The following is a 25,547-nucleotide window of genomic DNA, read 5'->3' as shown; positions in this document are numbered from 1 at the left end:
AATGAAATCCGTCTGGACCAATAATTTTGGAATGAAAACCATCTCCAAAAATCTTGAAAATCCGTGTTTTTTTGAAATTCATCTGAGCTGATGAATTTCAAATGAATTTCGTCCTCAAAGATAGTTTTCAAAAAAACATGCACCACCACCACCACCATTATGATCTTCATTTTCCAGCCACCACCCCACCCCACCCACCGCCACCCGCCACCGCCACCGCCACCACTCCCACTTTTCCGGCAAACATCACCTCCATTACCCGCCCATCATCATCACACCTTTCCGGCCACCACCCCACCACCACCATCACCATTCCCACTTTTCCTCCAAACATCACCTCCATCACCCTCCCATCATCATCATCATCATCATCACTTTTCCGGCCACCACCCCACCCACCACCACCATTCCCACTTTTCCGGCCACCATCATCACACTTTTCCGGCCTTGAAAATGTTGAGCTGTTGGAGTTCTTCGGGGAAGAAGATGGGTGGCGGCGGTGGCGAAGGGAGGATACCAAGAAGATGGAGATGAAGACGAAGAAGGTGAAGATGAAGATGAAGATAAAGAAAATGCAGATGATGAAGAAGATGAAGAAGAAGAAGAAGAAGAAGAAGAAGATGAAGATGATGTTTTTTTGAAATTCGTCTCCAAAGATGAAATTCACATGAAATTCATCCAATCAGACGAATTTCAAAAAAATACAAACTTCGATGGAGATGATTTTCAAATAAAGTTGATTTTTCAAAGATGATTTTTAAATGAAAACAATCTGGACCGATCCGTTTGAGGGGAAAATCAATTAGGTAGGTGGGTAGTGGGACACTTGGCAGTATCTTAGTGGCTGACGAAAACCATTGGATTTGTTACAAATCTATTGGCTCTGATTAATTTCGATGGGCTATTTCTGAAATGTTAGATTTTCAATGACTATTTTGGAAATCTCTCTCTTCTCTTGGATTATTTTTAGAGTTTTTCCTTATATTATAGTTATTTTCATAATCATCAACGGTGGTACCCAAATGTTGGTACGATGTACAGTGATTTTGGGAAGCAGGTCATCTCACTTGTCAACATGTGAACCTTTTAAAGTCACTGACATGGGACTATGGGAGTTATGTTTGGCTTAAGGCTACACTCTATCTCTACAATTGAAGTTAAATAGCCTGAAAAAAAATAATAATAAAAAACACGTCAATTCGTTCTATAATTATATGGAACTGAAAGTCACAACAAATAATGAAGTCTTTGAAATAACTAGTTTTTATACCCGCCGCATTGCGACGGGGTTGTTATTCTTAATAAAGGTGGTTTTAAAGAAGTAGCTACGTTGAGTTTATTATTCGTTTAGTTGTTCCAGCAGCACTTAGTTCTAGGCTGCAACAATGGATGTATTTCCCAATAGTTGGTAATAAATGAAAATACCCTATCACACGTGCTATTATAAGTTGAATCATTTCACAAAATTCAAGATGAAAACACTTTTTCCGTCACTAAAGGATTTCCTTACACGCAACCTGCAAAATCTAACTAATATGTTAAAACAACACAATTTTGTCCACATGTCCTTCACATAGGTTATCCACATAGGCTTTCATGTCATCAACCTTCCATAAATCTAATTTTCACATATTCACAATAAAATTTTAACCAATGATATTGACTTTTATATTTTTATAACTTATTAATGCAATTATGATATTAATTATTCTAATTATTGTTAGAATTAAAAAACTTATTAAATTTACTAGGTTTAAATTGTTCATCGTTTCTTCTTTATAAGGTACATGCTTCGTTCAAAAATCATAACGCTCCCCATCGTTTGTAACCAGATTCTTCGTCTCATCTATAACCGGTTCTTCATGATTTGTCGGTTTCATAATCCAAACAACATCAAATATGCTCATCGTTTGCAATTATCAGGTATGATTTACATTTTAGTGTTTAATCGATTTTTTGAAGAACAACATCAAATTGATTCACTGTTAGTGGATTTAGGGTTTAACTATTTTTTATAGTAACGGTTAATAGATTTGATATTTAATCTATTCCTATTAATCGATTTATGTTTTAATCTATTTAGGGTTTAAATGTATGATTTTTTTTTTTAAATTATCGGTTAATTGATATGATGTTTAATATGTTTGTTACTTAAAATTATGTTTATATATTGTGATTTTTTGTTCCTAACACGCCTTTTTCCAAGTTTCACTAAATTAATTTATTTTTATGACCTATCAATTTAAAATTTGAAAATCTATATTTTATATTGTTTGTTGATATGTTTTCCATCCGTGTGTAACACGGGTTATTACCCTAGTTTTACATTAATGTAAAACTATAACTGAAGATGGTATCACATTAACTGTTGACTAAAGATGAGGATAATCCAAAACTTGAAGCACCAACAAAAATAAGTGTGATAAATATATGAAAACAAAGAAACAAATAGTTTATACCTTTTGAATTGTTTCGTTTGTTCATTTTTATTATTTTCTAAGCTATCTTTTATAAAAGCAAAATGTACATCTTGGTTCTGACAATGGGGTAAATGATTGTCATTTTCTTGTTTGTGTAATCAAGCACAAATGTTTCAACTGCGCTAGGGGTTTGGCACTACGGGCCTCGTTGACCTGAGACGATATATACGTATCTCCATCAGTTGCCATTCCTGCATCAACATGAGAATGTACATATTAAAAATTTTGAAAGTGACTAAAGCAAATGTGTGTCACTTTCATTCAACACTACACTTTAAAAAGATCCAGTTTTCTCAAGTAAAACATACTCATTGATGAATAATTAACCAAATCTGTTAGATAGTACCTAACCAAACTTGTTATAAGCTGACAATCAATAAATTTTAATTGTAGCGGAGTAAAGAAATCAAATGCCTTTTTTTTATTTGTGCAACGGTAGAAAACATATTTCACTAACCTTTGATCAGTCTCCATCTTCGCAGGATTACTTGTTCTATTCATTCTTCAGCCAGCCACGGTACAAGTATCTAAATCAGCAAAGTGACACCAAACACCATTTAGGGAGAGAACCCTAAATTGAACTACTGAGTTGGTGCAATCATCATCCTTTTAACAAGCTCCATCTCTGATACAGAAAAGGGGAAACGTACGTAAGTGGTGGTTGTAGGAGATAACAGAAACATACCGGAGGAAAACACATCGGTGTCTCTCTCTCTCTCTCTCTCTCTCACTCATCTCCTCTGGTTACTGAATGAATAGATGGGCACCAACAAATAATATGAATCCTAAACACCTATGTTTGTTAAAATATACTCTTTTATGTAAATTCTAAAAAGGTTAAATTTAAATTTGAATATATTTAACAGACCTGTATCAAATTGTATGGTTATCAGTTCAAGCTTTATTAAGCTTATGAAGCAACCTACTCAACGTCATTTCTTAAATCATCATTTCAAGAAATACTTTTTCTTAGAAACTGTCTGGTGTTCTTAGAAATTAACTATTCTTAGCAAGTTCTTTTTTAAAAAAAACTTTTTATTTTGAAAAGTATGATTTATTAAATACAAAATTGTATGAACTTAGTTACATGTTTGGAATCGAGTTCTCCACAAATTGCATGTTTGTATAAGTTGGCTACATGAAATTCTTATTACAACATATTTCTATGCACTTTCATTAAAATCCGATCTTTGTAAATAATTAAAAACTTGTTATATATCTTAATAAATCTATGCTATTAGTCATCTATACTTAACTCATGGTGGTTTACCAATATGCATTTTCATAGACATGGTAGGAGATAACAACGTAGCAAAATCAACCAAAATACTCAATATATCAATATGTTTCGACCAACTAAAATCAACCGTTGGTAACAGTTTAATTTGATTCGGTTTCAACTTTTCAATTGGTTAATTTTGATTTAGAGATAGTGAAAACCGTTATTGATAAATGGGCACGAGTTAATCCAAAAATTCTTGAAACCAAAAGATTTAAGGACAGTTGTACACACAGAACAAAATATGAGTCGATGGTGAAAGACAAGAGGAAGGGTTGAGTATTGGGCTTTGTACTTTTGTTTGTTGTAACTTGCAAGTGCTTGTATGTTGGGCTTGGGTTTTCATTCTGTTTCTAATAAGCTCTCCTAGACCTTGCCTATATATTTGAATTTTGATGTTTCCTATGGTTGTGGACTTGTGGGTATGATTCAAATAAACGTGTATGCATGTTTTGAGTAATCAAGTTGCCTATCACCTAATACATGTTTCACATGTTTTGGGCTGGGTTATGCATATCTATATTCAATATTTTCAAATTCTGAAGGTTTTGTTATTACTTTCCTTTTGTAATAAAAATAGTAGAATTTCTGTTCAAAAATTAAGTTCCATTTTTATAAAACTTGTAATATTTTATGTAATTATTGAAAAACGATAACTTTTTTTTTTAAATTTAAAAGGCTACTCTATTAGAATTAAAAACTCTCTATATATAAGGCTATGTGTAGTGGAGGGCTACAAAACGGGTGCGATTTTTTGGCACGTGACGCCACGTCAGCAAATTGACGATTTTTATTTTAGGGATATAGTGGTGTTATAGCCCCCCCCCCCCCCCCGCTTGCCGACAAGTTCATGTCCCCCCCCCCCCCCCTTCTCTCTCTCTCTCTCACCCCTTGTCGTCCATATTTTCCGGCCACTAAACTTAGACTAATTAAGTTTAATAAGAGTAGTCCACAAAAGCAGCTCCAGACCCACGTTAACTACAAATTATTGTACAAAAATACTTATGTTTTATCATAAATCAAATCATTTATGAACTTAAGACTCCATTATAGCTTACTAGATCTAATTAAGTTCAATAAGAGTAGTCCACAAAAGCAGCTCCAAGTCACCTTCTCATTCTAGGGTTTCTATGTTAACTACAAATGATGTTGTGCAAAAATACTCATGTTTTATTCATAAATCAAATCATTTCAACTCAAAACTCAGTCTCATGTTTATATAAAAATTGGTTCGTTGGTAGGTTAACACATTATGAATCAGTGGTCCGATGATACGAAATCATATCTGAATTGATTCTTATGTTACTGTCCGTATGTGTCACCGAATCAACATCCACTAGTAATTACCGACAGATTAACGACGCGTATTTAAAGATTTTATGTTTGGATTTTGTTGGATTTGTTGATCGGTGATCTCTAACGGATTCCAGTCATTGGTGATGCTAGTTAATATCTATCCTTCATAGTATTTGAAAGTAGAAATCTACTTGTACATCTTCATCTGTAATTCAATCGGACGTATTGATCCAATTTTAATTTAGGTTTGATGGTTATTTGGAACACCTTCATAACTCAATAAGAAATGCATGTTGGTCTGAACTACCAGTTTTAATGGGAAAGAAGTTGAGTTCCACAATATAAACAGATAAGATAACACCCAACCACAATGACCAATTTAATGAACTTTCAAATCTTCCAACAATATCCATTCCCTCTACTTCATTTACTCCTCCAAACCTCCCATAAATACACAAACACACCACCTCCATCTCCCATATTCACCTTCACACATGGCACCTACAGGAGAACACCACCTTCTATCCACCGAAATCGTTAACCGTGGAATCGAACCATCAGGTCCCGACGCTGGATCCATGACCTTTTCAGTCAGGGTCCGGCGTCGGCTACCAAACTTTGTCCAATCTGTCAAGCTTAAGTATGTGAGGCTCGGTTACCATTACCTAATCAACCATGGGATCTACTTAGCCACCATGCCCATGTTGTTTCTTTTATTTGGCGCCGAGGTTAGAAGATTCGGCTTGGAGAAGCTGTGGCGGACGCTCTCCAACACAGCTGGCGACTATGATCTTGTTATTGTTCTCGCGCTCTTTATCGTCCTTACTTTCACTCTCACTTTTTATTTCTTCTCTCGCTCTCGGTCCATTTATCTACTCGATTTTGCATGCTTTAAACCTAATGATGATCTGAAGGTCTGTTGACGGAGAACCTCATCAAATCATATCTTCTGACTATGAATATGGTAGAGATAATTACAGTAAACCATAACTAATATCTTATATCTACAGGTTACAAAAGAGCAATTTATAGAGCACGCAAGAAAGTCAGGGAAATTTGATGAAGCGAGCCTCGAATTCCAGAAAAGGATACTTGAATCATCAGGAATCGGAGATGAAACCTATGTTCCAAAATCTATAATGTTACCGGAAAAAACATCCACCATGAAAGAAGGTAGGGCGGAGGCATCCATGGTGATATTTGGAGCTCTAGACGAGCTCTTTGAGAAGACCGGGATCCGTCCTAAGAATGTAGGAATATTGGTTGTGAACTGTAGCATCTTCAACCCAACTCCGTCTTTATCGGCTATGATTATCAACCACTACAAGATGAGGGGAAATATTTTGAGTTTTAATTTAGGTGGAATGGGTTGCAGTGCCGGGATTATTGCGGTGGATTTAGCTCGAGACATGCTTCAGGCAAACCCAAATAATGTGGCGGTGGTGGTGAGCACTGAGATGGTGGCATATAACTGGTATCCTGGTCGTGATCGGTCTATGCTTATTCCTAACTGTTTCTTTAGAATGGGTTGCTCTGCCTTGTTGTTGTCTAACCGTCGTCGTGACTGCCGCCGAGCCAAGTACAAGCTTGAACACATTGTTAGAACGCATAAAGGTACCGATGATTCCAGCTTTAGAAGCGTGTATCAAGAAGAAGATGCACAAAGATTCAAAGGAGTGAAAATTAGTAAAGATCTTGTTGAAATCGCCGCTGATGCCATTAAAACCAATATCACCACCTTAAGCCCGTTAGTCCTCCCACTTTCCGAGCAAATTCTGTTCTTTTTCACCCTCGTCAAAAGTTACTTTTCTGGCAGCGGCACCGGGAAAACATCTCACCTGCCGCCACCGCCAACATCAGTATCTTCTTCTTCTGGCACCAAGCCATACATTCCAGACTACCGCCTAGCATTCAAACACTTTTGCATCCACGCTGCCAGCAAGACGGCGTTGAACGGGCTGCAACACAATCTCGGCTTAGCGACAAGAACATGGAGGCATCACGAGCCACCCTCCACCGATTCGGTAACACGTCTTCTAGTAGCATCTGGTACGAGCTTGCGTACCTGGAAGCAAAGGGACGAGTGAAATGGGGTGACCGAATTTGGCAGGTGGCATTCGGGTCTGGTTTAAAATGCAACAGTGCAGTTTGGAAGTCAGTCCGGCACATAGAACCGTCATCCAGTGACAACCCATGGCTTGATTGCATTGATAGATATCCTATGGAAGCCATTTCCGGGGTCTAGCTAAATCCACCCCCTCAACTTTCGCAGGATTACACTTTGTTTCCAAACTAAAATAAAAGAGAAGTATCTACAACCGGGTCTGTAACTCTATAAGTCTATATTAGGATTTAGGAGTCTAGAATCAAGCCCCAAGATTTTAATATGGACTTAAAAGCTATCCAAAGACATTTAGTCAAATTTGTGGGCTAGATATGTTAATACTGAAATATAGTTGCGCTTTAAATATGTAATAACACAAAATAAATACGAATGTTGATCTTTCGTTAGGCAGATCACACTATTGTAATGTATTTGTTGTCTGTTCATCTGGTACCTTATAAACTATACTCTTGTTAATAGTAACATAATTTTATTGTAATTTTTCTTCAATTGATATTATTGTTTATATACAAAACATGTAACCAAATAACCAATACATAAGAGAAGCACTTTTGAAATAATGTACTAAAATACAAGTATTGTGCTTTTATCATACGTGCAATTATTGTGTATGATACAAGGGCTTAGATTAAGCACTTATGTCAGGGGCTAGTAATAAGATTATAGAAGAATAACTAAGCATAGGGTATAAGTTAGCATCAAGAAAATGCGCGTACTGTTTGATGGCTAGCTCTCTTTCGGGAACATCATCACTTAGGAAATCAAACGGTGCGGGTTTGCTGGTGTCAACCAATGGGTTCCACCTGTAGCCCGGTCTTTCAGGCAGTGTGATGGTAACGGGTAAATGACTAGTGTTGAACGCAACATATAGTTCGCCTTTTACAGAGTCCTTCTGCGTTACACATCAACATTTAGTACATGATTATTATAAAAAAAGTGAACCGGACAAAAGCATGGCATTGCATACCATGGTGAACGCCACAAATCTACTTGTTTCAGACCAATCGGGTGTCTCTGGAACATGTCCATGCCACTGCAATCTTTCTGCTGTAGGGAAGTCGTTTAAGCCAAGTGACTCGCATTCACTGTTGGAATCACAACCAGCTTTAGAAACATGACTTACAAAATTGGGGAGTGAAACCGATCAAACCACCCAAACCAAAGCAAGTCGGCCGGTTTGAGATTCAAACGATCCACATAACGGCTTGGTTTGAAATCAGCCAATTGACCTGCATTACTCATAGAGTGTATTACAAAAATCGCCCTTTAAGTATACCTAAAGTTGCGGTGTCCTTAATTAAAGTAATTGCAAAGAAGGTCCTCTATTTGAAAAGTTTTCATGATATCGGTCCTTTCAAATAACTGGTGTTAATTGTTTCTGTTAGTTTATTAAAAAAATACCAATTTGCCTCTACAGTTAAAGGACAAAATGGTAATTTTTAATTAAAAAATGTAGAAAATTATACATTTTGTCCTTCAACTGTAAGGGGAAAATGGTCAATTTTAAAAGTAACTAGAAAAACTAATAAAGCTTGACAACTTCTCAAATGGAGGGCCTTCTTTGTAATTACGATAGTTAAGAACAGAACCTGTAATTTTAGGTATACTTACAACACGATTTGCGTAATCTACTCTTAGTTATATTTCTTTCTTAATTTTTGGAATATGTAGTGATATTTATATATCATAATATGAATCATCTTTATCATTTTAAAAACTTCAATACAAACTAACAATTTTGAAAAAAAGAGTTGCTTCAAACCGTCAAAACCGAACAGTTAAACCACAAACCGCAAAAACCTACAGGTCGGATCGTCCGGTTTGGTTTCCCACTTTTCCGAAACTGTGGTTAGCGGTTCGGCCTTTTGTCAAAACGTGAAAACAAAATCTGACTGTAAGATGGTGCCCTTACTGGCGGAAATTGGTTATCAAACGGGAAAATCTGAAGAAATCTGATGAAGACTCTTCTTTCTTATCCCATTGGAAGTAGTTCATCTGCATAAAAAAGGCGTTGCAAGCTCATAAAACTTATAATTCTTTTATAGAAATTCAAATAATGAAGAGGTACAACATTACATGGTTATCATGACAATATGTGTTGTTGTTTCCCCCTTTTGTATGACCATATTCATCGCCCATATGTATCATGGGTACACCCTGTAAAGTAACATTATTATACTAAACACATAACAATCAATATCCAAATTCAGAAGCTTACCTGTGAAACCATTAGACAAAGGAAGAAGTTTCTCATTTGTCGTTTCCTCAACCGCTTTACCGAGATGCTAACAAACTCTCCCTCCTGATACGCATACATCATGTTTTATTTCCATCATATAAATGCAAATTATAAGATGATGACATGAAGAATTCATATTTACCTGTCCACAATTCCAGCTGTTATTATGACTATCCCCGTCTTTATTGTCTTCTCCGTTTGCCAGATTATGTTTGTCATTGTATGTAACCAGGTCAGCAAGGGTAAAACCGTCATGTGCACATATGAAGTTTATACTGTTCCATGGTCTCCTACCACCTTCCTGGTATAAGTTAGGACTCCCACAAAGGCAGTGAGCAAAAGCACCAGAAAATCCATCTGTACCCTTGATGAACTGTCTTACTGTATCTCGATACTGAGATAATTATAAAGAAACAAATTAAAAACTATAAAATAACAAAAAATCGAGAAAGTTGAATAAATGATGGTTTGACCATTTTGCAAGTTTGGTCTCCAAATTTTAAAAACTGCTAACTTAGTCGAAACATTTTATTAATTTGGGGACCAAACTTGCAAAATGGTCAAACTACAGGTACCATTTGTGCAATCTTCTCAAATCCAAAACAAAAAAGAAAAAGCATGAGTATTGACCTTTCCATTCCATTCTGACCATATGCCCCAATGAGGAAATGCGCCAACTTGGTATAGCCCTCCACAGTCCCATGCTTCAGCTACAAGCTGTTGGAAATGATATATTACTATTATTATTATTATTATTACTGTTATTATTGTTATTATTATTATAGCACAAGGTTTGTAATCGATGATGCAATCACGTAATTTACCTTAACTCTTCTAAGTATTGGATCATTGCTAATCATGTCGATTAATGGTGGGCTGCTAAGAGGTGAGCCAGTTGTCAGCAAATCATCTTCCAACTGATTTCCATATACATTTACTGAATCCCAGAGGCTGAAAACCAAAAGCCACAAAAATGCAAATGAACACGCGTGTTTTGTAATCAGGTGGGTGCTAGTCCAGATATGATAACCTGCTGCCTCTTGTTAAGATAGAAGCAAGATCAAAGCGAAATCCATCTACATGCATCTCTGTTACCCAATATCTGTATGAAGGTTTCATACATTTATTAGTTAACTATAAACACGTTAAAGGGTTTGTGTAATTAGAATCTAGTCCACCTCAAACTATCTACTATGAACTGGCGAACGACAGGATGATTGCAGTTAAATGTGTTTCCACATCCTGAATAATTGTAAAACTCTCCCTGAAAAACTGTGCATAAGTATCTGTTTTTTATAAGATTACCTGCCAAAAACTGAAGAAGACACTTATTATTATACCTTAGGCGCAAGCATATAAAAAACACTGTTATCAACACCACGGAAGGATAAAATAGGGCCATTCTCATTTCCTTCAGCAGTGTGATTGAAAACCACATCTAGAAGCACCTGTAAAAATATGAATTAGAAAGAGGCATATCAAACATAAAACAACAAATCAAATCCCCGTTGACACGTGTCATTACCTCAATTTCACGTTTGTGTGCTTCTTTAACAAGCTGTTTGAACTCATTTATTGCATTAATGCCACCATTATGAGCACCAGTGGATGCGTATCTTGACATTGGTGAGAAGTAGTTGACCGTTGAATATCCCCAATAGTTTAACCTGGATAAGCGATTTATAACCTATAAGACGAAGTAGTAGTGTACAAACTACAAAGCAAGCTAAATGAATCATTTTATTAATCCCAATGTAAATGCCATATTTTATCAGGAAGTTAGAACTTAAATACCTATAGTCACCCAATACAGGATTGTAGCTGAAGTATTCCAGTTCATTGAACTCATGGCATGGCATTAACTCAATGCAGTTGACACCAAGTTCCTACACCAGTTTCATGATGCTGAATATGATTACAAACGTTATGTTAACGTGTTTACTTAATAATACTGAACTAAATTCTGGTAATTTGTTCCCGAATAATACATTTTTTAAGGCAATTCACATAGATATCTCTATTGTATTATATCCTTTTTTTTTCAGAAAAATCAAGCCCAGTACATGAAACAAGTAGAAATATATAAAGATGTTAAATGGGAACATATATGGTAAAGTACATTCAGAATGTACCTTCAAATGATCAAGTTTCTCCACTACACCAAGGTAAGTGCCACGAGATTCTATATTGCTGGACTCGTGTCTTGTAAATCCACGAACGTGCATTTCATAGATTACCAAATCTCTTTGTGCAAATGCCAGAGGTAGGTCTCCTTCCCAGTCAAACTAACAAAAGAAGAATCGCACACATAATGAATACAAGTTATTTGCAGTAAGCAGTTGTTTATTGTGGAATGAGAATGATTATATGAGATGAAGCAAGAAAAATAACATTTATACCTCATCAACAGAAGGAATTCTGCCAGCCATTTGGCTCCAGCAATCATCATCAGGTCCCAGAACACCAAACTCCCCCCTGCTTACAACAGCCTGAATAACCACCATATTTTCTCATGACATTTTTTATTATAATATAAAAAGTGAGGTGTAAAAGATGAAACAAGCTACCAACTTTAGCATAGGGATCTAACAAGATCTGTGAAGAATCATAATAGTGGCCTTCTTCAGGACAAAATTCTCCATCAAATTTGTATCCATACAGCATATTTGTAAAATCTCCCTTTAGAAACACGTGCCATACATCACCAGTCTTATTAGTAAGTTGATCCAGAGGTATCTCTTCAGTAATCTTTTTCTGCATCACGTAGCGTTAAGAGTTGAATCTTCTACTAGATGAAAATGCATGTCTATGCAAGTCCAGGGGAATTATTTTTATGGGAATAAGCAGTGCATGTTTTCCACAATGCATTGCTAGATACAATATATCTCTTTGGAGATTAGTTCACCATATGCAACTTTAGCTAGGTACTTTGAGCATTATTTCTACCCTAAGGTCTCATGGATTGAAAATACACTCATATCACTTAATCAATTGCTGCTACAGAGCATTATGTTTTGCTTTTTGGATTTAACGCTCCATTTGGAGATTTTATGGCAATCATTAGCCCATGTAATCAGTACTGTCTAAAGAATAATACATCAAATCTATGCACATGATCAATCTTAAAATGTTCCACCTCATCAATATTTTGCCAACACCAACGTTCAAGTGTTCAACAGAAGTGCCATTACAGTGAATTTTTAACAACTCCTCCCGGTAGAAGGGCACACTGATAATAATACAAAAACTTAAATATTCTAAACCAAAAGGTAGCAAGAAATTTTGCCAACAAGTAATCTCCTATAGTGAAAATAACATTTTTTATTTTATTTTATTTATTACTAGAGCACTAAATTTATTCATGTTCTCATTCTGTCCACTGCAGTTGTGATAATCTTATGTATCTAGAAGTAGTCACAACATTTTAATACGATGTTGTGTGCCTAGAAGTTTGTGATGTTCAGGTTCAGTTATAACGCTCACAGTAATTTCAATGATAATATCGGGATAAAGTATCCTTCCTAATAATTGATATAATGGCACAATTAATATGTTGCACTTGTACAAAAGCACAAACAATTATTTCTACCCTAGGGCCTCATGGATTCAATATACATTCACGTCACTCAATCAATTGTGGCTAATGAACAATAACAATATTACATTTTAACTTTTGAGAATATGTATTTGAAGATTTTGTAATAATGATTAGCCCTTGTATATGTATTCTATAATCTGGTTTTATAAAATTTAGATATTTTATTCATTACTAGAGCACTTAATTTACAACATTATAATACATACAAGTGTGTAGAGTACAAATTGTGTTAGAAAACGGTTATACCTGAGGCAAATAAGAGGGAGTGATTAAGCAGAGAGTGGCCGACGTGGCATGACTGGAATAAATTGCAAAATTAACTCCATCCTCGTGGCAAGACCTGAAACCGGCTTGGCAATGCTTTCGGTTTCTCCTTTTCCACCACCGCCGTGTCCAATTCGCCTCCGGAGTCGACTGCATTCACCACTAACCCACGGCGTGTGAACTTGCTTTGAATGTTAGGGTTTAGGAATTGGAAATTGTGAATAGAAGCGACTTGTTTTGGAGTGTGAAAACATGGAGAGTATGAAGCGGATCGGAGTACATTCTCCATTGTTTGTTTTGAGATTTGAGCCCCTGCTGGCTCTGCAGACTGAATGTGTGTGGGGCTGCTGGGCAAGGCCTTTTATATCTATTTTTATTTTAATTTTATTTATTTCAAGTGTTTTTAGTATTCATTAAAACCATATCCTCATTAGTCTTTAACGGGGTCATTTTTAACGTGGTGTAGTTATAGAGTTTTGGGTTTTTTTTACGGTGACTCAGGTTTAATTTTTATAGACAACACAATGTAGTGGCTCAATGAAAGATGGTTGAGATCTTTGTGCGATTCTAGAAGTGCTTGGGTTTTACCATCAGTGGACCCTCAGACGGGTGTGTTGTCTCTGAAACTGAAGATAACTAGGATGCGCTTAAAAGTTTCGTACAACTAAGTTGAGCTAGCTGATAGTGGTCTTTTTCCGTTAAATCATCTGTATACAAAATACCTAAACAATTATTTGTTTGTCGGATATTCTAAAAAAAGTTAAGTCTTTGATGGTGCCTCCTAGAATCTCTTTTTGGAACGACCAACTAAGTAACGCCAGGTACTCCGTACGCGGCCCCCATTGGCTAAAGGTAGTCCAAGCCGGCCACAAGTCCGGACGAACGGAGCCCCTAGCGGTCCACCTATTGAGGGATTCCCCGGATAAAACCTAACCCCCATGCCCCCCATGCCCGCCAAACGGCACGACAGCGAGGAGCCGATAAAATCGGGTGAGATCAGGACTCAAACCCTGGCAAACCAGGGTCATCCCTCATATCTTCCATATAAATTGGTGATAGTGAGGTTTGAACCCCCTACCTCTTACTAGTAAAGTGAGTGCTCTACCATTGAGCCACATCCAATTTATCCTCTGGAATCTAGTTCTAATCTTGGACATAACTATCATATTTTTATAAAATGTTAAAATTATTAAAATATACACATGGGAAATCTAAGTAGAATGTAAATTATTAGGGGAATAAAATTACATTATTAATTTTTCCACCATCTAAAGCCTATTTAATCGAGTAATGTAATAGTAAATATAAAAGTTAGACTATTTATGAGTGTCTTTGAAGGGCTCAGAGTGACGTGGTATTCAATCAAAAATTGATTCAGTTGAGTATTGTGGTGAGAAATATGAAAGCTTTGGACATATATATGGGTGCAGACGAGATCGAACATGGCGAAGGTAACATAGAAAGGATGGAATTTTTTTAATTTGTAACGAGTAAGATGTAATAATTGTTTGATCTGGTATGTTATTTTGGATGTAATCTAACGGTGGTGTAATTTGTGTTGGACCAGATAGCATCTTACTTTGCCGTTTCTTGGTGGTGAATAAAATTGTTTGTTGGTCGTTAAAAAAAATCTATAAACTAGTTAAAAGGAAAATGGCATGATGATTACCGTTTCTCACACTTTATTTTTATTTTTAAAAAGCATTCGCTTATTCACACTCCCTTTGACTTATTCAAACACTCATGAGACAAATCGTATGAGGCGTACATGATGGATGTATGGCAACATGAAAAAAGATGATGACATACACGTAAAGAGTATACGCATATAACATCCTAAAAAATCTTGCCATATTATTAAAGCAAGCAAGGATTTTCACATGATATTATTCTAGGGTATCCACCTAAATGCCAACTAGTCACATGTTCTTACATTACTAATGCCAACCCATCCCCTTCATACTATATAAACCTTAACATTTTTTTCCCTGGTAATATGATCTGGTTATATTAGAACAAATGTTTGGTTTTAATTAACATTTTTTATTTTCCTCTCTCTTGCGGTTTAGGCAATTCCCGGCGATTATCTCCTTTTTTACCGGTTTAATATTTCTTCTACGCTAAAGTTCGATTCTTATGTATTATTAAGTACTATCATTTCATTTTCTTCACACTTATTATTTGTAATTGTACAATTAAGGGTTTGTGTTTGAATCTTAAATAATTTTTTTATGATCATTGTGCGGTTTAGGCAAGTCTCCAGCGATTATCTTCCATTTTATTGGTTTAATATTTCTTCTACGCTAAGGTTCGATTCTCATGTATTATTGAGTATTGTCATTTCATTTTATTGAGTATTATTGGGATTATCTTCCATTTTACTGGTTTATTGACCATTGTTTAATCTGATTTTCTTTACTCTATTTAGGTTCTATATAAAAATCCAAGGTTGAATGGATATGTTGAAGTTTTTGTAATTGCTCCATCTTCCCAACAATCAAATGGTTGATTTAGGTGTTGATTACAATTATTGTCTTACTTATGGTGTGATTTATGTGGTCATCAGAATTATTCTATTAAATATTCTGGTTATATCCATTATTAATTCTTGCTAAACCAAAATATACATTTTTTTAGCACTTATGTAGCATTAATTTAATTTTATTCATTTCAGCTTCTGGCGGTCCAAGTTGGTAGATTAGTTAATTGTCTGGGAGGAGTATTTGCTGGAAAATGATTTTGCTTTTGTACAACAACTAACTATTCGTTATTATGGATGAGTTTGTTTTGGTTATGACGAATGTATCTTAATTATTAAGTTACGGTTATTTATTTATTTCTTATCTAGCTTATATAATTCATGTAAATTAATGTTTTTGTATATCTTGTTTTTATTGTTAACATGTGTGGATGTTATTGAAAATTTCTATCAATTGTATACATGTGTATGAATGCTTTTTTATAATGTTCTTTTTACATAAATTCTTTTCCGGTTTTTTACCGAATTCCCTTTTAATAATTAAACTACAAATTCATGATTTCAAATTTATATTTAGATTTCAAATGAAGATAGTAATTTGATTTTTCTTTAAAGTCTTACTTAAAATACAATTCTTTGTTGCTTAATATTCATAACATATTTAAACACGATTAAATATGAAATTTGACTAATTATCAATAAACATTTAACGCTTACACAAATTGTAAATTATTCTTATGATTTTTATATGATCAAACTTTGTTCTGACTGTAAACATGTTTCAATATTATTGAAATCTTATATAAATTGTTTATGAATTTTTGGTAACATATAGACAACCATAGGCTAGTGAAATATAATAAGTTGTTACTAAATAAAATATACTGTAATAAGTTGTTGCTTAATATTCAAAAAATACGAATAAACTCAAATCATTTTTAAGCCTAAAATATGTTCCAGCGTTATTACTGAATTTCAGCATTAATGATTTCAAATACATTTTTGGACTAAAAAATATGTATAACCTTTGTTACTTAATTTATTCTTAATTAACATTCATAGCATATTTAAACTCAATTAAATAGGGAATTTGACAAATTACCAACAAACTTTTAAATCTTTTCATATTCTTCAATCTCAACCAACTTTCCATTTGTTTATTATTATTATTATTATTTGAACGACCAACTAAGTAACGCCGGATACTCCGTACGCGGCCCCCAATGGCTAAAGGTAGCCCGAGCCGGCCACGAGTCCGGACGGACGGAGCCCCTAGCGGTCCACCTATTGAGGGATTCCCCGGATAAAACCCAACCCCCACGCCAACTAAACCGGGTGAGATCAGGACTCGAACCCTGGCAAGCCAGGGTCATCCCTCATATTTCCCATATAAATTGGTGATAGTGAGGTTTGAACCCCCGACCTCCCATATAAATTTGTTTATATTTGATCATTTTTAATTATGCCTAAATGTCAAAATTAATGTCTAAAATAAACCCCTCATTTTAATATTCCATAAATAAAAAAAATCTTCCATGTTTTTTGTAACTCGCTTTCTATTGTTACAATGTTTTACAAAAATAAAAAACCAGATACATTAAATATTTTTGTCAAATGTAACCTAATTATAGCAAAATTGACTTCGTTTTTAAAATTCAATTAACTAATATTTGCTTATTTAAGCTTATCATTTTAAATTCTAAATTACCATTATTATCACTAACTATAGTTATTTGCGGGTCATATTATTTTTACTTTTGAATTTTATGTTTATTTTAAGCTTCAAAATATAAGGTCTTAAAACGTTATCTTTTCAAAATTAAGACTATAAAATATTGTAAAATTTAATATTATTTATTATTACTATATTGTAGTAATAATATTAAAATTTATTACTCTATAAATATGTTTCAAATATTTTAATAATAACTCATATCTTACTATTATATTAAAACAAGATGATTCTCTCCACATGTCCTTATTCTAGCCTATCCATATAGGATTCCATGTAATCACATTTCCATATCAATAATTTTCACATATTCACAATTATTTTTAATCAACTAAATTTAAAAGCATTCCAATTAAATTCAATTAATTCTACAATTAAATTTATTTATTCAAATTAATGCAATTAACTCCATGATTAAGTATATTTATTCCAATTAATAACCACCTTGTCAATGATTTAATTTACTCTTGAGGAAAGAAGAAGAGCCGGTGAATGATAATCAAACCGAATATTCTTTAAGTTTTCTTTATTTATTTATTAAGAAATGACATGAAAAATGCTATAAAAATATAGATATCTCTGAAACCTTAAAAAACACTTTTTTTAGAGTTTCGGGTCATTTCGGGTATGCTGGGTTGAAAACTTTAAAAATGCATGTTTTTTTAGAGTTTCAGGTCATTGTTTCGTGTTCGTTGGGTTGAAAACTTAAAAAAAAACACATTGTCTTTAGAATTTCGGGTCGATGTTTCGTGTTCAATCGGTTGAAAACTTTGAAAAAAACACGTTTTTTTAGAGTTTCAAGTCGTCGTTTCGTGGTTGTTAGGTTGAAAGCTTAAAAAACACATTTTTTAGTTTTTCGGGTTGCTGTTTTTGTTCGTTGGGTTGAAAACTTTGAAAAAAAACATGTTTTTTTTAGTTTCGAGTCGTTTCGGGTTCGTTGGGTTGAAACTCCAAAAAAACACGTTTTTTTGGAGTTTTGGGACGTTATTTCGGGCCCGTTCGGGTTGAAAACTTTTTAAAAAAACACGTTTTTTAGAGTTTCGGCTCGTTGTTCATATTCATTGGGTTGAAACTTAAAAAAATACGTTTTTTAGAGTTTTGGGTGGATGTTTCGTGTTCGCTCGGTTGAAAACTTTAAAGTAACCAAGTTTAGATATTGATTCTTCAGGGATCAAAAATTGATTTTTTCATAACTTGGAGGGTATAAATTAAAAAAAAACAGTTCATTTAAATATTAGAGGAAAATTAAGCTAGCTGTAGGGTTACAAATGAAATTCTGATTACCACAGGAGTATGAGTTATTCATAAGAAAGTGGTATAATAGTCATTACACAAGTCAACTAAACGGTCAGCTGACGACTGAGGTTAAACTGAGCTCGCCTAAAAACGACATGGGTATAATACGTGCAAAATCGAAAAGGTGCTTGTAAGCTGCGTCCGAAAACACATAAAAGCAAATCATAATTTTTAAAAAAAAAGAAAGAAAAACTTTCAAATGATATCTAGTCAACTTATAAGGATAAGTGGATAATTTTTATCATTCTAGAAAGTATGTTACCACTCATCAGGATATTAATCATACGCTTCAAAAAGTAGATTATGCATTTATGCCATGTATATCAAAATGAACATAATATCCTCTATTACAGCATTCTTATCCAACCCCTCATTTAATGTGAAGGGTGTTTTTATAATTTAGAGAGTGATTCAGGGTGTTGTGAGTGAAAAGTTTTTACATTTTAGAAAAAGTATTGATTTTTTTTGTATATTTGAAATGTTACTGTTCATCCTCTATAATTTTTTAATATATTTTGAGAGTGGTTGTGAGTGAAGGAAAGAGAAAAGGTAATGATAAAAGATATAAAAAATATTATTTAATTGAAATGAAGAGAGAAAATGTAGTGAGTTTTAGTGCAATTTTTAGTTTAGGGATAGGGGGGTGAGATGAGAATGCTCTTATACCAAATTATATCATTATATTATATTATAGAGTCGAGTTATTCTATACAGATTCATAAAAATAAAAAGTATGAGAAACCATAATTAATTGGCATATGTCAAGTGAGGACCAACGTGATAAGTGCATAAAAGTAATAACACATATTTTCTTCCTTCACATGAAAGACACATGTCAATTCCCTCACCATTTTAAAACGTTTATACTTTTTCATATTTTTAAGAAAAAGTTTTCACCATAATAACAAGCATAATTTTATCTTTAATACGAGTATTACTTTGTTATATAAAAATTAAAATAAAAATTACGTCATTGTGTTTTTATGCCTGTCATTGTGTCTTTTTCTGTCATTGTGTCTTTCTGCCTGTCATTGTGTCATTTTTTCATCATTGTGTCTTTTACTCATTATTGTGTACTTTTCTAATACTAATAAAACTGCTGTGTAGGGATGAACAAATTCGGAACTGGTACCGGTACCGGTACCAAAGTTTTGAGTTTTGATATCGGTACCGATATTTCCTGAATTTTTACCTTCAATACCGGTAGTAGTACCGAACCGAAGATTTCAATACCGGTACCGGTACGGCGGTACCAAAATTTTGCGATTTTTGGGACCGGGATTTTTGGTATTAGTATGGTACCGATCTCATCCCTACCGCTGTGTAATCCTAAATGTAAATATAATGATAAAATAACAAATATTATAAAATACATAAAACACAGTAACGAATACATATAACACAACACACAATAACTTGAAACGTAAAACACAATGGCGAATACATATTACACAATGACTTGAAACGTAAAACATAATGGAAAATACATATTGTACAATGACCTTAACGTGCCACTTGTCAATCCCAAACAAAAGACAACGATCTTAATACACCATGACGAAAACACAATGATGAGTTGAAAGACACAATGATGAACAAAAAAATTGATTGAAAGACACAATATAACAAAAGGTCAAAGGGGGTGTTTGGGATTGCTTCTTTTCGCCTACTTATAACTTATTAACTTTTTGAAAAAAAATAAGGTGTTTGACATTGTTTTTGATGTGAACGAGAAAAGTTAATAAGTTACACTTTTGTAACTTATTAACTTATCAAAAAGTTATAGGAATCCCAAACACCCCCACAATGACTTAATTTGTGTTTTAATTTTTATCTTTAATATGAGTACCAATTGAAAAACACAATGATCAGAACCTATAACATAATGCGTAAGAAACTCAATTAAAAAACACAATGACTAACCAATAACACAATACATAAAACTCACTAATTTTTTTTATATAACAATATAATACTCATATTAAAGATAAAAAAACGTTATTATAAGTTGTCATATGAAAAAGTTATGAATTTTTGAAACACAATAGTGAATTAACATGTGCCTTAAAAGTGAAGAAAAAACCAACAAATATTAGTTATTACATGCCATTTTTTTTGGAATGACCAACTAAGTAACGCCGGGTATTCCGTACGTGGCCCCTATTGGCTAAAGCTAGCCCGTGTCGGCCACGAGTCCGGACAGACGGAGCCCCTAGCGGTCCACCTATTGAGAGATTCCCCGGATAAAACCCGACCCCCACGCCCGCCAAACGGCACGACAGCGAGGAGCCGGTAAAACCGGGTGAGATCAGGACTCGAACCCTGGCAAACCAGGGTCATCCCTCATATCTCTCATATAAATTGGTGATAGTGAGATTTGAACCTCCTACCTCTCACTAGTATAATGAGGCTCTACCTAGAGGTGGTCAAAAAAACCGGTCCGGAAACCGGTTTGCCGGTTTAAACCGGAAACCGGTTTTTAAGAAAACCGGTTTTTTAAAAACCGGTTTGACCGGTTTACAAACCGTCGGTTTGTATATCGGTTACACGTTTTAGAGCCAAAACCGGTTAACGAACCGGTTATAAAAAAAAACCGGTTTTTTTTAATAACCGGTTATAAAAAAACCGGTTAACCGGTTTTTTTATAAACCGGTTTTTGACCGTTATAAAAAAACCGGTTAACCGGTTTTTTTATAACCGGTTAACCGGTTAAAAACCGGTTTTTTTTCCGTTGTATAACGGCTATATAGCCGTTTTTTTTTTTACCGTTTTTTTTTTTTTTTTTACCATTTTACCCCCACAAACATCTATATATAGTTTAGGTTGGGTATTGGTTAGATCACACTCGATTATACAACTCCAAACGCTCTAAACGTTTATTTCATACGCGATTATTTTGTTATCTCACGCTCAATTATACCACATTACCACTCCATACGCTCTTATTTCGTAGTCGATTATCATGGCCTCCCAAAGTGCTGCTTCATCCGTCAACATGGGTGCCTCGAACACGGGAGAAACAGTCGTTTGGGTCATCCCCACGAAACGAAACCAAGATGTTTGGCAACATTTCGACCTATGCGAAATGTCTAACGGTAGCCAAAAAGCTCGATGCAAACATTGTTTGAAGTTTTATGGCAAAGATGCAAACTCCACTTTAAAAGCGCATGTACAAAGGCCCTTTTGCAAGGCCTTGAAGGACGAATCGGGAAGTAGTTCGCAGCCGGATATGACGAATCAAGGAACGGTGTTTACGTACGACCTTGAAGCGGTACGTCAACAGTTTTCAAACTTTGTGATTCAACAAACACTTCCTTTCAACCACTTCGACAACCCTCAATTCACGGAGATGATGCAAAAGTATGTTCAACCACGCTACCAACACGTAAGTCGTTCGACCCTTAGAAGAGATTGTCTTAAAGCATGGAAAAACGCTAAATCCGAACTAATTTCATACTTTTCAAACTTACAAACTGGTGTAAACTTAACAACGGATGTGTGGTCGGTACCTAATGGTTCGCCCGACTCATACATTTGTGTGACGGCTCATTGGGTTGACCCCGAGTCGTGGCAAATGATGAAACGAACCGTTGCGTTTCAATTGTTTGATTACCCGCACACGGGTAGAAATATTTTTAAACTCTTGGATAAAGTCATTCGACAATACAAGATTGAACATAAAATCTTTTCAATTTCGTTTGATAACGCGTCCAACAATACGGCCGCGGTTGGCCATTTAAAATTAAAGTATAAACCTATTTGTGATGGAGCGTTTTTTCATAGCCGATGCATTGCACATATTATCAACTTGGCTATGCAAGATGGGTTAAACGTGATCGAAACGCAAAGAAACAATTTTAAAAGAATGTTACGAGATGTTTTTAGCAACAATACAACATTTTCAAGATACAAAAAATTTTGTGTAGAAGCTAATTGTCAATGGTTGGGGCCAAATTGGGATTGTCCAACAAGATGGAACTCGACTTGTGATATGTTTGAGAAAGCCATCCAACAAAAAGAATCATTAATTGCGTTTCATCAAATTTTGTCAAGTAGGGGTAAATGTGCACCGTACGATCCTAGAAACTGGTTATTGATTGAGATCGTTACGGAGGTCCTTCAAATTTTTAAATCTTGCACAACTAGTTTATCCGGGGTTTACTATTCAACAAGCCCCATTGCTTTACCAAAAATTGCTGTCATGTGCACAAAGTTGAGTGAACTTCATTGTAGGGGTGCACCTTATTTTGATATGGGTGTAAAAATGAAAGAAAAATTTAGAAAATATTTTCAATAACTACCCGCTGTTTTGACATGTGCTGCTGCGTTAAACCCTTGCATCAATGTTGGTGGTGTTGAAGCTTTAATAGAAAAAATTTGTGATGAGCTAGAGTTAAACGACGATCAAAACCCCTATTATAACCAAACTTTAAAGAATGCTTTCAACACCACCTTGTCAAACATGTATGATGTTTACCTTACAAAATACGGGTCGTCTTCCCAAATTAATGACTCGTTAAGAGCTGTTGCCCAATCCCAATCCCAAACCGACCTTGAAATGGGGATGTACTACATGATTTGGGAAGACGCCGGTAAACGTCAAAAGGTAAACACCCCAAGCAGTGAACTTGGAAGGTATGGTGGTACCAACTTTGTGAAACACATGACTCCGGATGAATTTAGAAGTCTTGATTTGCTGGCTTGGTGGAGAGGTAAGGAGGATGAGTTTCCGATCCTCGCCGCCATGGCCAAAGATTTACTAACGGTCCAAGCTTCCACGGTAGCTTCGGAGTCTGCTTTTTCTGTTTCTGGCAGGGTTATATCGATTAGGAGGACTCGACTCACTCCACCAGCTGTAGAGATGTCGATTTGCTACAAGGATTACTTGGACTCTTTAGATAGGGCACAACATCAACGCTCACTCGAGGGGGAAATGGACTATGAGGCGGGCTTGTATGAAGACGAGGTCAATCAAGGACACACTCAACCAATGACCGATGAAGAAGCCGCGTACGACGATTACCTAAGGAATAGCTCGGGATCGGGTAGCGAAGAAAATTAGTTAAAGAAACAGCAAACATGGAGGCAAATAATGAGTAAGAAACAGCAAGTTGTTCATGTAATCGTGTCTAAGCATTCTTTAATGTTTGTATTTTTGAGTTACGAATATGCGATAACGATTTAATGTTTGTATTTTTAATATAAAAACTATAAATGAAAGTTATGTGTTTTTAATCTTCCAAGCAAAGAACCCTAACAACGAAAGCAAAGAATGGCTTCAGTCTTCCAAACTAAACCCTAAATCCTAAACCTCAAAAAAAAAAAAAAAAAAAAAAAACCGGTTAATAAAAAAACCGGTTTATTAACCGGTTCTAACCGGTTTCTAAACCGGTTAGACCGGTTAGGGTTTTGACATACAAAAACCGGTTATTAACCGGTCCGGTTATTAACCGAACCGGTTTTTTTTCCGAACAAAAAAAAACCGGTTCGGTTAATAACCGAACCGGTTTTTTTAAAAAAAACCGATTTGTGCACCTCTAGCTCTACCATTTAGCCACATCCAATTTAAATATCTCCTACATGCCATTTTTATTACTTTTTTCTCTTAAAGTAATTACAATCATTTAAATATAAGATAAATTGACCTCTCATCCTTCTCATTTTTAGTACCATTTGTATTTTAACCTTATCCTTGTATTAATAATATATCATGTTATAATATTATATCATATTCATCCACTTAAATAAAAAGGATATATTAGTTACACGACTAAGTGTATTTATATGCTTGAAGAAATAAAAACATGTGATTGGTTAAAAACAAACAAATAATAAAAACGTTAGCAACAACTAACTGTTTTATTATCTTGTGAAGAACAAGATGAATAATAATATTCGTATTCCCAACCCTTTCTCTCCACCACCACTCTCTCCAATGGCATCGTCTCCGGTGAAGAACAAGATCAGCCAAATCGTCCGCCTCAAACACGTCATGCAACGCTGGCGTCGCCGCTGCATCCCCTCCGCCGGCGGCTCCCTCGCCATCTACGTCGGCTCCGAACGCCGCCGTTTCATCATACCCACCCGCTTCCTCAACCTTCCCGTGTTCGTTTCGTTGCTAAACAAAGCGGAGGAAGAATTCGGGTTTCAGACCACCGGGGGATTAACAATCCCATGCGACGTGGGTTTCTTTAAGAAATTGTTGAAGGTGTTGGACCGAAACGATACCGGGTTATCATCAACGCTGGATTTGGACGATTTCGCAGCTATGTTTGCTGAATTGGCGATCGACTCTTCTGCACATTGTAAGGAGGTTAAGTTCTCTCGTTGCCGTAGCTATACGCCTTTGTTGCAGAAAGCTAGGGTTTGAGACGAACGACAAATGCCTACGCCTACGGGTCTAGATGTCGTTGAATTGGGGGTAGGTGGAGGGTTAATTAGGGTTATGTTTAGTTTTTTTTTTTAATGTTTTGTATTCATGCATCCTTGAACCCAAATATGTTGATGATTAGTGATTAATTGGGTTTCAATGAGATGATGTTTTGTTTTTGTTTTTGGTAGCACGGTCATGATCATGTAATGGTGGATATTGTGATTAATCGAATGATGATGATTATTATGGTGTTGAGTTGATGTTGATTTAATGTTTAATTTTATCTTTTTGAGTATGTTTGGTTTGGTACGTCGTTTTCATGCTCGCCGTGGTCCTAGCCGTCCTTAATAGTTAATGGCAATGGGTCTGTTTGATTATTTTTAGTA

General features: G+C 35.2%; 2 protein-coding genes and 1 pseudogene across 3 annotated transcripts; 2 read left to right on the top strand and 1 right to left on the bottom strand.

Moving 5' to 3' along the window:
* The first annotated feature begins 5,534 nt into the window (after positions 1–5,534).
* Positions 5,535–7,335, top strand: LOC143617087 (3-ketoacyl-CoA synthase 10-like; annotated as a pseudogene). Its single transcript, XR_013150772.1, has 2 exons — positions 5,535–5,969; positions 6,066–7,335. The product of XR_013150772.1 is annotated as a 3-ketoacyl-CoA synthase 10-like (transcript).
* A 468-nt stretch (positions 7,336–7,803) lies between these two features.
* On the bottom strand, positions 7,804–13,570 carry LOC143617088 (isoamylase 1, chloroplastic-like). Its single transcript, XM_077089746.1, is given in 18 exon segments — positions 7,804–8,072; positions 8,148–8,265; positions 9,093–9,175; positions 9,257–9,337; positions 9,399–9,482; positions 9,562–9,813; positions 10,050–10,136; positions 10,244–10,370; positions 10,450–10,521; positions 10,598–10,683; positions 10,760–10,867; positions 10,945–11,086; positions 11,214–11,305; positions 11,552–11,704; positions 11,819–11,908; positions 11,991–12,173; positions 13,264–13,348; positions 13,350–13,570. Coding segments are annotated over 18 exon segments (2,328 nt in total). The 3' UTR covers positions 7,804–7,808.
* An 11,099-nt stretch (positions 13,571–24,669) lies between these two features.
* On the top strand, positions 24,670–25,158 carry LOC143617090 (protein SMALL AUXIN UP-REGULATED RNA 12-like). Its single transcript, XM_077089747.1, has one exon. It carries the CDS (start codon positions 24,670–24,672, stop codon positions 25,156–25,158), a length of 489 nt encoding a protein of 162 aa, XP_076945862.1.
* Positions 25,159–25,547: the final 389 nt, after the last annotated feature.

Source organism: Bidens hawaiensis, unplaced genomic scaffold, assembly GCF_021521415.1.
Source record: "Bidens hawaiensis isolate Kalapana, Puna unplaced genomic scaffold, B.hawaiensis_p1.1 tig00052190_1, whole genome shotgun sequence".
NCBI lineage: Eukaryota > Viridiplantae > Streptophyta > Magnoliopsida > Asterales > Asteraceae > Bidens > Bidens hawaiensis.
Note: the sequence above shows the minus strand (reverse complement) of the source record. Positions and strands in the feature narration are given on the sequence as shown.

Coding starts and splice junctions, on each gene's coding strand:
- LOC143617090 (XM_077089747.1), top strand. CDS start 24,670: ATGAATAATAATATTCGTATTCCCAACCCTTTCTCTCCACCACCACTC.